The following is a 12499-nucleotide window of genomic DNA, read 5'->3' as shown; positions in this document are numbered from 1 at the left end:
CTGTCCTCAAGCTGCAGAATGTAAAATGCCTAATTTTAGACACTCAATTTAATATCAAGGCACGTGGTCTAATGTGGTTCAGCTATCCCTGGTTAACTAACCAAAGGAGAAAAAAATTGCATTTGTTCCTCACCTCAAGCTGCCTAATTAAGACCATTTATCTTATAGATGAACTATAGCAAAGTTGTAGTTTCGTTATACAAGTTTCTCTCTTATGCCATGAATCTTGAGAGCACTTCTGAGTCTCCTTGGCGGAATAACCCAAACATTCTCTGAAATCCGAAACACAGGATTTCTCTAAATCTATATATGCCCCTGGAACGCCACACTTGTGTTCTTGGGAAACCCAAAAAAGCAACATGCATCACTGAAAGGTATGCCAAAAAACCCTCAACTTCTTCACTCATGTCTCACTGGCAATGCATTGTGCAGCTGTCTGTATCCAGATGGATTAATATCTGCAGATATTTTTACTTGTTCCACAAAAAGGAAAAATGATAGCATTTCAAGTATCTGTTGCCCACTGTCTTCTTATATCTTTGTACAGTCTAGGACTTCAGCAACTACAGATCTTATTAATTTTTGGAAATTACAAGAAGATTCAACAAAATCAAGTTATTTAAGACCTAAGTTTTCCTCCCTGTAATTCAGGGTAGATTCTTTGTGAGGATTTTCAAGCCTCTCTACAGTACATTATTTAAGAAAATAAGGTCACCAAATATCACCCCCAAATTAGAGTTCATATCATTAATTAATACATTATGTTGAAGTAATATTAACAACAAAATAAAAAAGACTAATATAAAGTGCTGATTGTATAAGACATTACAAAGGTCAAAAGGTGCAGTAGAGGTCATCTAAAATGACTTAGAAGTTAGAATTTATGCTGTAGATAAAATTCTGAGATTGAGCAGAGGTAAACTTCAAGACAAGAGCATTGGTATGCAATTGGATTTATTTAATGTGTATGTAATGTGATTCTGAATCTTGAGGTAAAGTCAGAGTCACTGCTGAGGTTCTGAGATCCTGGGAGGGGAAAATCAAAACTGACAGAGGATAGCAAACCCAGAAACCAGGGGGGCTAAACACGAAGACGTGCAAGGGTTTCACAAGCACTCACACATTCACAGCCTGTCAACTTCTCTAACAGATTAAATTCCACAGGAACCTGAGTCTTCATTTAAAGAAGAGTTATGTCTTGGAAAAACTCCCTTTCCTACACAAGATGGCTTAAAATATAAAACCAGTACAGGTCCTGCGCGACTCTCTCTATGCACTGCCATGGGAAAGTTCCGCTTGATGAAAGGAGAGCGAAAACTCAAAAGCCAAGACACCAATCTCAAAAGTACTGAGAATCCAATAAAAATAATCTGACAAATTTATTTTCTCTACTCTCTGTGTCTTAATTTACACCTATACTTTTATATATCCTTATGTTAAACACAGAGTGGCCAAAGCCCAGTGCAAGAACTAAGTCAGTGTTAGCCTCAGTTTGACTTATAATTGAACACAGCACAGAGAAGAAAGGAAAAAAAAGGAAAAAATGAATACACTTCCTAAAAAAGGAGCAGCAGACAAGGGGGGAGAACTATGAATTTGAAGGTCAGGGTTCTAATTAAAAATTAAACATGTTTAAATAGCTAGAAATAACAGGTTTTCATTATACAGAGTAACAAGTGACAAGAAGTCTCAAAATGAGGAAACTCCAAGCAATGTAGGAACTGCAGAACACAGGAGGTTTGTACTGAGCCATGTAAGCAGCTCTGCATGGCTAATTGGCTAAGGCCTGTGCCATGTGAAAGCAACTAAAGGGCTTCTTAATGAGCGTTGAGATCTGCCTTCCCGGACAAAATAAGTCTTACTGGATCTGAGTGGTTTCAGGGGATAACTCCAAAGACTTCCCATCCGCAAAAAGGAATTTCACAGCCTAGGAACACAGAACATTCACTAATTAAGAAGTAAAAAATTAATTAGCCAGGGAAAAAAATTAATCAGTTGTTATAACGACAGGTTCCGGCATTTCTGATTGCTTCAAAATTTGAGACAATTTCTAAAAGATTTGGTCTGCTTCATACACGAGAGAATTCAGGGAAAACTGCAGCTGTCAGTGAAATCTTTCTGGCCTTTCAATCAATGATGCTCTTAAAAAAAAAAAGGCTCCTTTCTCCTCATTAAAGAATAGTTTAATTCATCCAACACTTTGTGTCTGAAGATGCCTTTTCTAACAGATACACAGTTCTTCAAAATAAATCGACTCTGCAAAAACCAAGAGGAGGCTTACAAGAACTCTAAATTGTTAATGCCATCTTCTGGCAAAAAAAAGAGAAGGCCTTTGACTCTTATAGAATAAATAACAGTCAGCATTCCCTCAGTTATTGTCAGGATCCAATTTTGTTTGTTCCCTCAGGAAAACAATGTGTCCTGGGGCAGAAAAATATTCTCCAGTGTGGTAGTTTCATATCTAAACCTAGGCCTTGTTCCCCACAAGGCTATGAGTGGCTTCAGTGAAAGCAGGGTTGAGATAAAAGTCTAAGACTTCTTAAAATAGTTGGGTATAACATATCTTGATAAAGAGGTGAGTCAGTGTGGAAGTACAATTCTCCATGCACACCCAGGCCACCACCTTTATGTGGCAAGCCCAAGTGCTCTGCAAATCACTTCTTAGGCCAAGAAGTTTTACAAAGATCTTAAAAGGCTGCCAGATGCTGGTAATGGATGAGTATGTGCTGTAAAAAGGTACTAAAATTATGTATAAAGGGACCAGCATTAACCACAGAATTTGATCACATCTTGTCATGAGAGAGCTCATCCTCTGTTTCAGCCTTAGAGGTTTCAGAATGTCATAAAGCTCCGGAAAAAAAAGAAAAGTCAGGTGTAAATAGCAGAGAGGAGTGGTTACATTTTCCTGTTCTGCAAGAAATTAACTTACCACAAAATTATGCTCTATGAGCTGGTTCTCCATTTTAAAGGGCTTTTAATTATTAATCAGCTCTTTCACAGAGCTAATCTTCTCCTTCTCAATGCACTTTTCAAAGTGGAGAAAAGGCTGGCTCTTCAAAGATACTCAGAGAGTGTCAATCAGTGTGTGTAAAATAAATCAAATAAAATGTGCATGTGGGCTATTTTAAGAACAAATCAGCCTTGGGCCTCTATATTTTGATCCCTATTAACTTCTGATATGTCAATGATCTCAGTGCAGTGTTCACCTGAGTAAGACTCACGTGCCCTGTTATCCCACCGTAGTTCACTCACACTGACCTGAGAATTTTAGATTATTGCCACTGACAGTCCTGAGTGCCACCACTGAGAAATTACATAAATATCACTATATCTGTACTTTAAACTAGGGAAATTAGGCCTTGGCAAAGTGAGGAAATCTTATGTGACACTCCTAGAAATGCAAACTAATGCTGTTATACATTCAATCCTGCAAATAATCTATGGTAATCATTCTGAACCGTAAGCTCTGACCTGATCATTAAACAGGTTTATTAGGCATGATTTTCAAGGGCATTTGATAAATGCAGAAATTGTCAATCAGTGTCCAAACCCTAAACACCACCTTGTTTTCCATGCAGACCATTTTGCTTTACAAGTACTTATACAAATAAAAGTTAAAAACTTGCTAAGTTTGTAAATGTGTGCAGCAGGTGGCTGTTTCCTCTCCTGATCACAACCACAGCAGGGTGCTGTGCTCACGTCCTCCTCAAAGAAGACTCCAGCACAGGCTCTGTCCACGCCAAAGTGTTTGCTGGTCTTTCAAACACGGGAGCAGAGTCCAGAACGGAGCCAATCTGGCAATCACACAACAGGGAAGTGGGAATCACATTAACCCACGTCAACACTCATCCACCGTTATTCATCTGAGCATTAAGCTCTTTCTTTAACTGTGATCTGAAGCTAAATCTGATTTAGCCCTCCAGAAGTGAATGGCTAATTTGCTTTTCCAGAGCACCACACAAAACACTTCACCTCTAAACCATTCTGACCCCATCGCTTGGGTATTCCTAAAAGAATGGGGTCAGGGTGTGTTGCACTTTCATAAAGACAAGAGATAATCTGTATTGTAAAAGGAGTCCACAATTTTAGTTCAATGCAGCAGGTAGGGAGCTGTGAGGCCGTGTTTGACGTGGCAGCAGATCCCCTTGGAAGATCATAGGATTACTCCACTCTGTGCACGTAAACAACATGGCATTAAACATCCCGCCCTTCCTTGGAACAAGTGTTGGGGCAGCCCTTTGAGTAGACAGACAGCGACTTACAGCCTCAGTGTAGCAAAAGTAACTGGACAGGAGGGAAAGCTTTTAATGCTAAATGACAACTATTTTACAGCTGGACCGTGACACAGGTCAGCAACGCTCCCTGTTCCTTTGCCACTGACACACCTGACCCAGAGCAGGTCACTAAAACTACAATTATCGTCCTTCCCTCTTTAAGCAGGTTTAAAAACAACTAAAAATTGGGGGGGGGGGTGTTGTTTCCTAAGAGAGTACTTTGGGGTATTTTAATCCCCCCTCCACACTAAGTATAGCCTGGTGACCTCAGCAGAAGAGGCTCTGCCTCGCAGCTGATCCCAACAGCTGCCAAGAACAGCTGCACGGAGAGGGGAAGTGTCCAGTACTGGAATATTGGACACTGGAAGCATCCAATATCCATCCACGCGCCGAGAAAATGATCCACGAATTATATCGGGAAACTGATTATTTAAAAACCTCGCCCGAGCTGCTCCTGCCAGCGGGACTTACCAAATGGCTCCCGAGGTTTTATTTAATATTTTCTTTTTTTTTAGTAATAGAATATTAAAACTATGTGAAATATAGTATACATATTATACATAAAATACATAATTTATATTTTTAAGTGTTCTAATATTTTACATATTGCATATACATATGTATTTTAAATGAGAATTTAAATACTTATATGAAATATATACTTAAATATTTTATATATTTATATAAGTATATTTATATACAAGTATATATACTTATTTAATACAAATTATACACTAACCATTATATATAATATAGATAAAATATTTAAATATGCATTTTAAAAGTATGTTTAAATATTTTATAGGTTACATATAAAGTATAGAAAATGTAAAATGTAAAAAATATAAAATAAAGAAAGTAATATTTTTAAAATTTTTGTTTTACAATTATAATAACGTATCGAAACAAACCTCCGCGCGTCCAGAACTGCACCGCGTGGTTGACCGAGGGGGGATATCTCCTCTCATCCTTCCCCGCGCTGTCCCACCGCGGTTTCCCCCCTCTGAAGCGCGCCGGGGCCGGGCAGGGCGGTGATGCGGGGGCCCTCCCCGGTCGCGGCCGCCCCGGTGCCCTCAGGGCAGGGACCCCCCCTCGCTCCCTCAGGGGCCGCGGCGCCGCTCGGCGGCGGCCATTGGGCCGTGTCTCCATAGCAACAACGCTTTTCCCGCTTCAAACGCCCGCGCGCAGCCTCGCGCCCCAAGCCAGCCAATAGGGAGAGGGGAGAGGAGCGGGCGGGGCGTGGCCGGCGGTGAGAGACCAATCAGAGGCCTCGACGGGCGAGGGGCGGGACCCAATGAGCGCGGGGAGAGAGGAGGGAGGAGCGAGATGGGAGTGGTTCCCGCCCGCGCTGGCTGCGCTGTGATTGGTTGAGGCCGCCGTCAGTCGTGCTCTGTGTCCCGCCCACTCCGGGACCCGGAAGCGCAGGTGAGGGCGGGGGGCGATGGCGGCCGCCCTGGGGGGACACGTGTCCCGCTGCCCCCGTCCCGGCTCTCCCCGTCCCGCTTCCCCGTGTCCCGACACACCTCTCCCCCTCCCCGGGCGCGGCGGGTGACCCTCTGCGGGCGGGCACGGGGGCGCCGAGCAGCGGCGCTGGGGGGCCTGTCGAGGTTTGCCCTTGTCCTTCCCGGCGCGCACGGGAGGTGGTGCTGGTCCCCTGGGCTGGGCCCGGCGCTGCGGGGGCCGGCGGGGGGGTTTGTTCTTGTCGCGGCTGATCAGAAGCTAATGGAGGCGGCTAAAGGGGTTGGCCGAGAGAGAGGAGCGCCGTCCAGGGGCCAGGGTGGTGGCGAAGGGCTCAGTGCTGTGGTTTATCCCGCGCTGGAATCTGGAGGTGTCACACGATGCCGCGCTTGGCGTCCCAGGGAAGACAGATCAGCGCTGTGCGAAGTTATTATTTGTTGAAGTATGCATCTCTGTCAAAATGCAAAGCTTTCCCTGGAACTGGGAATCGCCCCTACCTTTAGCTTCATCGCTTTCCCTCTCTTTCCGTATAGGACCAGACATCCCGGCTGCGTGGTATTTATCACTTGAGAGGTGTGTTCCTTTACGGTTTACATCAAATTAGTGCTTAATACACATGCCAAGAAGCATTTAGTTGTGTATAACAGCTTTAGCCCAGACAGCAGAGAGCCTGGCCTTTCCCGTTCATTTTCTTACTGACATCCTGAGGACTTCTATGCTGCAGGGGCAGTTATTTCTGTATGCCATGTTGAAGTATTATCTCTGCAAGGGGCCTTCAGATTTTTGCAGTGGAAAAGGCTTTCCTTTTGCTTTATGATTTTCCCCCCTCCCTACAATATGTTACATATATATATATACAGTATATAATATATATATATAGTAGTATACCATAATGTATCAGCAGCAAAAAAAATGTCATACAGGTCATATTTCATGCTTCTTGATAACCTTTTTAAAAAAAAAAAAAGTTTTTAAAAAGTAATTTCCTTTTTTAAAGGAAAGGATTCTTGTTTTTTACAATTCAGAGTAAGATGCAGTTTGATTCGGTAACTGCAGGGGATGCACAGCTTTAAGCTCTGCTGAGATACGTTTGCTGGCTAAATGCAAATGATCTGTTTGAGCTCCATGTTTTGTGTTGCTCCTTAATCCCGCTGTGCTGTCCCACAGCTCCCGGTGCATTTGGCAGAGGCGGGATGGCTGTGAGGGCCTGTGGCTTGATCATCTACAGGAGGCTGCAGCCAGGACCGCGCTCCAAGGTCGCCGACAGCATCGAGTACCTCCTCCTGCAGACGTCCTACGGCACCCACCACTGGACCCCGCCCAAAGGTGATGTTTGTTCTGATAACAGTTTATTCTGATAACACACCTGGTGTGAAGTTGCAGGCTGGACTTTGGCCTGGTGCTCCTGAGCTCAGCCTAGAGAGGTAGTGACCAGCCCAGAGCAGCTGCCGGCTGTGGAGTTCGTCTGATGATGCAGCTCCTGCAGCTGCCGGGGGTAGTTTTTAGGCTAAAGTCGTTTGCAAAGGATACTGTATAAGGTATTGGGCAGGACTGACACGGTTTGGGGCTGCGGGCGACACCCAGTTGTGCTCCTGAGGTATCTGATGTTTTCTGGCAGACGTTCAGCATGCCACTGAGGTAGAAAGTGAATTTTTTACCTTTTTGCTCAGGCCTGATCCTCTGTCAGGTACCACTAACCGGGTTGTTTGACCTCTGTGTCTAACCAGAGGGGTCACAGTCTGCAAGAAAGCAAACTGAAATCTGCAAGGATACACTTTAAAACACCTTTCTTGGAAGTTGCAGGAATTCCTTCTAAGTTCAGGACATCGCTGGTGAACTTCTCATACCTAATGCGGTGGAGATGAGAGGCACAGATAAGGTTAATTCTCCTGTCAGCTATCCTCCCCTAAGCCATCAGTGAGGTCCCAGAGTAGAAGACAAGCCCCAGGACGAAGAGCAGCACGTCCTCTGTAAAGAAAAGTGGCAGAGCCAGTGGTTGGTAGTACACAGTCACAGCCCCCATACCAGGAAAAGGGCAGCACAGAAATACTTCAGGTTCCTTGCAGATCTTCCTACGTGCTGTTTTTTACCATCTGAGATTTATTCCTGATAGTTTTTACTTATCTTTTTGTAAGATGCAGTGCTTTTAAAGCCTAGTGCAGCAGTTTGTAAATGGGAATTTGCAAACTGGGGGGAGGGGGGGAGGAAGATCTTTTAAACAGTATCAACTACGCTCTCCTATTAAGGGAAAGAATAAAACTTTCCAAACCTCCCCCTTTGCCCGCTTCACCAAAAGCCTAAGGGAGTTGAGTTTGCAGCCTAATGGAAAACTAGAGAACTAAAAAGCATGATTGATTGTTGTGAGAAGAGACCCATGTGAAAAGGCTCCCTGGGAACAGAGTTATTCTGGAGAAGCAACTGAAATTACTTGTAGGCGTTTTGGTAGGTGAGCAGGAACATCATCAACTAGAGCAGGTTGCTCAGAGCCCATCCAGTTTGGCCTTGAGTGTTTTCAAGGATGGGGCTTCCACCACCCCTCTGGGCAGCCTGTGCCTATGTTTTCACCATTCTCTTGATAAAAAAAGTCTTTCTTGCCTGTAGTCTGAATCTGCCCATGTGCATAACTTGTCTGTGATGTTGACATAGATTCACCGTGTCTGGAGCCAGAAGGTGAAGTTGTAATTGTCTTCCCAAGCACACACAAAAGGCAGTTTACAGCTACAGGTGTACCTTGTTATTTTAAAAGTTCCCTTAGCAGCTGCAGTCCTATGAGATTAAACTGGGCTTGCTTGGATTTCCCTATGTGAACCTCATCAGCCTCATCTCTGCCCCTAGAACTGTGACTTTGGACTAGCCAAGGCTGATGAGAAGGGAAAGGGATGTGGGCTTCATTTTCCTCCTCAGTGTGTTGGAACTGCATCAGTGGAAACAGCTGGGAGGATCTGAAAGCTGTGGTGCGAGGTGCCACCACCAGTCCTTTTTCTCCCCATCAGGTAGACTGCACTGTACATCTTGGAAACTTTCTGAGCTTAGATCTGAGGTTATCAACAGATATCAGCATCAGATGCTGTTTTCTGCACAGTTTCTGCTTGTAAGAGAAGCATATTTTGCATTTGAGGTGGTGTTATGTTGTAAAGCTTCTTGGACACAGAAAAAGGAGTGGGACCTGTTGCAAAAGGAAAACCGGCTTCCCACATACCCTAGTTGTAGTACTAAAGGGGGCCTTTGGGTACCTGGGACCTGAGGAAAGATTCATCTCTGTAATTAAATTACAGCTATTTGCAGGCAGCTATGTAGAAAATCGAGTGACACCAGAGGCAAAATAAAGCTTAGCTTTTTTTTTTTTTTTTTTTCCCCTTTTGAAACCTCCCAACTCCTGCTATGTTGCTTTTTTGAGGTCTTGCTTGGCTTGTTCTATTTATGTTCTGGTCTGGAGCTTTCATGAGAAAACCAAATCTGACATTTCTCAACAAAAGTACAAACGGCTGGGGATGTGTTATATTTATCCGTTGTTTGTAGTGGCACCTCTCGTTCTGAGCAACGTAAAATAAATTATGTGTCTGAGGAGAAACACACAGCTGGTGAAAGGACTGGCCCTGAGGATTCAGAGGGGGAATATGGGAGAGAATTAAAAAAAATAAAAAAAATTAAAAAAAAAAGACCCTGACTGCGTAAATGAAACCCACCTTTTAAATGGGCATTTGTTTCTGGTCTGTTGGCATGAGTTTTGCAGAACTGAGCTTATGTGGGAGGGCAGGGTTGAGAGAGGATTAAGACTCTTGCAGATGAGCAGTCTCCCTTCTAACAGGGTGAAGGAAAAACATTCATGAGGGACTCAGTCCTCAGTATAATCTAAGGTGGAACATTACAGGTGTAAAGTGCTCCAGAAGAGGAGAGGAAGACTGGGAGGAAAAGGTGTCTAGTGGTGACAGGCCACTGGGGGCTTCAGAAGATGTGGGCTAAACAGTGATCCTAAAGGCCACAAGGCAAAGACGAATCAAGACCCACGAGCTGGAAAGGCAATCTCTGCTCTCCAGTTTCCATTTCGTCCCGTATCATCTGCCGTGTGCTCCCATCTCTGTCTCCCGGTGTTTCCCAGTTGTTGACTGAACTTTTCTTCTCAGAGACTGACTTTTCCACCCTCTTGGCAGGCCATGTGGACCCAGGGGAGGATGACCTGCAGACAGCCTTCAGGGAGACACAGGAGGAGGCTGGTCTGCAGGCCAGCCAGCTCACCCTCGTGGAGGGCTACAGGAAGGAGCTGCACTACCCTGTGCATGGCAAACCCAAGACCGTGGTTTACTGGCTGGCAGAAGTGAAGGACTGCAACACAGAAATCAAGCTGTCAGAGGAGCACCAAGCTTTCCAGTGGCTGAAGCTGGAGGATGCTTGCAAATTGGCAGAGTATGAGGACATGCAGGCAATGCTGAAAGAAGCGCATCAGTTTCTCTGTGCCCAAGAATAAGGGCTTCTGTGAAGGATAAGGGGAATTTCTGAAGGCAAATGGCCTGAGGTTTTTTTTCAGGTTTTGTTGGTTTGTTTTTAAGTTGCAGGAAGAACTGCATGGCTGCAGAAATGTAGATTTTTCAGTTAAATCTGTAGAAATTTGGTGAAGATACATGGAGCTTTTAAAGAGCTTGCGGTTTTTTCTCCCCTAGCTAACACAAAAAAAGCATGATGTGATTGAAACATGAGCCAGAGATGTCTGAATTGAAACCCAGATCTAACAAAGACTTCTTCTGTCCCTGTCTCATTTTCTTCCTTCTTTTTTTTTTTTTTTTTTATTTCTTTCCTCCCTTGAAGTGCTGAACAACCACAGGTCTTTTTGAAAAATCAAATGCTTGATGTATCTTGACTTGCTGATGTAGAGCTACAGAGTTGAGAAAATGAGCATATGGAGCATATTTTTAATAACAGAATTCTTACTGCAGAAGTCACACCCTGCATTTCAAATGAGGAAGCAATAGTTGTGTTCCCAACTCCATCACTGATGCTGTGATCACTTGTCAAATCATTTCAGGTCTTGTTTGTTTGTATCATGAATTTATGTACATCCCTAACGTACTGTTATGAGAACATTTTCCATCCAAAAAGTTAGTAAACAGTTGAGGTGCAGTATTTAAATGGTAAACCTGAAGTTCTTCTTTGTCCTCTTTCTTTTCATTTTTTGATCTCTAACAGACATCTTAGCCATACATTTTTCAGGGGGGTGAGGAAGGGAAATCTGTGTGGTTTAATATGTTTTCTGTACAGGATATTTAAGGATTATATGCAATCTTGTGTCTGTTTAATGCTATCCGTGTTTCTGTGGCTGCAGCCACTCATCTTTTGGTGCAGTATCCATTAATAATGTCAGTGACAGTATGACTGGAGTGCCTCGCTCATTACTCTGTTGTCTTCCTGTGGAGTAATTTATAAAATCCTTCCTATAGTGCATCTTTATATATATATATATAGATATATATACACATACATACACGCACAAAAAAGGATGCACTCTAAGGAGGCTTTTATACAGATATATATATATACACACATAAACAACTTCAATGCTCCTCCACTTTACAGTCAGGTTTTATTTTGATTATGAACACTGTTCAGAAGCATTTCACTCAGGTGGTCGCAGAAGTGGAAGCACACAGGCTGTGCAATTGGTCTGAGTGTTTCTCAGCTAACTTCAGAACCAGAGGATGAAGGTGAATCCCACTGCCACAGGGTCCAGCCCCATGGCAGAATCAGCTATTTTGGAGTCTTTCCTGATGTATGTTTGGCTAACATTTAAGACCCCTCCCGATGAAGACTCAGACCTTCAGTTCCTCTGTACACACCTTGCAACATTTGGTCTTTAGCATCTAATGTAGGTAAACTAGTGAGAAATAACAAAAAAGTAAAGACAGTGTGAGAGAAGAGTTAAAAGCCTGTGCTGCTTCAGTCTTCTTTTTTCATTATTGTTGGCGCTATCCTTTAATCAGCGCTGTGTAAACAATGGTGTTGCTGCCTTGGTGTTTATGAGCAAGATTAGCATATTAAGTACGAGTTACAGAGAGTCATTAACAAGTCATCGGTTCTGCCCATTCAGCAGTAATGAACACATTGCAGTTGTTGCTTTGGAAAGCAAGGAGCTGAACTCCAAGCCAGTATTTCCCTTTTAAAGGCACTGCTTACTCAGTGTTCCCAGAGTGTGTCCAGATTTTGGAGGGTGACCAGTGCTGTGCACTGTCAGGTGATGTGCTCCTTGGACAAAATTTCAAAGGCAGGCATCTTAACTGTGGTAGAAGAAGGTGTAAGGGATGTAACTGTCATAATTGGTGAGGCACTTCGTGTGCATTTTGAGATATTTATGTACAGAATGCATTCCCGCGATTTTTTTAAGTAAAATGATGCTTGTGCATTTGGAACCTTGACCCCAAAGTCTTTGAATTTGTTTTAAAGTGAAAACGTTGGAAAGTCATAATTTAATTCTGATTCTTTTCTGTGCTCACTGCTTACTGGTGAAGAAAGAGTTCTTCCTCTGCCCATGTCTAGTAGTAAATTATTTTTCCAAGGAGTGTCTGGGAAACCCTCCAGTAAATAATTATGGAATAATACGCCTGGGGAAGACATTTATTTCTGACCTCAACGATTTTCATGCTCTGAACCCAGTTGGGCTTTTATTTTCTTTCTTGAGAACAGTTAAGTTTTTGCTTGTAATAGTATCTCATGGCAGTAAATCTTTTACCAGGCTGTGGATCTATATTTAAAAAGAAAATTTTAAAAAAAGAAGAGAC

The 12499-nt window shown here is 43.2% G+C and overlaps 2 protein-coding genes across 3 annotated transcripts in view; both read left to right on the top strand.

Moving 5' to 3' along the window:
- Positions 1-12499, top strand: part of TPGS2 (tubulin polyglutamylase complex subunit 2) — a 698248-nt gene that overhangs the window by 517892 nt on the left and 167857 nt on the right. The window lies entirely within an intron of this gene.
- On the top strand, positions 5685-11096 carry NUDT2 (nudix hydrolase 2). Of its 2 annotated transcripts, none has more exons than XM_050328831.1 (4): positions 5685-5699; positions 6266-6305; positions 6900-7058; positions 9884-11096. In XM_050328831.1, exons 3-4 carry the CDS (start codon positions 6926-6928, stop codon positions 10195-10197), a joined length of 447 nt encoding a protein of 148 aa, XP_050184788.1. In that variant the 5' UTR covers positions 5685-5699; positions 6266-6305; positions 6900-6925; the 3' UTR covers positions 10198-11096. The 2 variants fall into 2 exon arrangements, with proteins under 2 accessions (XP_050184788.1, XP_050184787.1); XM_050328830.1 differs by lacking the exon at positions 5685-5699 and adding an exon at positions 6045-6174.

The sequence above is a fragment of the Myiozetetes cayanensis genome, unplaced genomic scaffold (assembly GCF_022539395.1).
Source record: "Myiozetetes cayanensis isolate MyiCay16 unplaced genomic scaffold, myiCay2020 scf4, whole genome shotgun sequence".
NCBI classification, from domain to species: Eukaryota; Metazoa; Chordata; class Aves; order Passeriformes; family Tyrannidae; genus Myiozetetes; species Myiozetetes cayanensis.
Note: the sequence above shows the minus strand (reverse complement) of the source record. Positions and strands in the feature narration are given on the sequence as shown.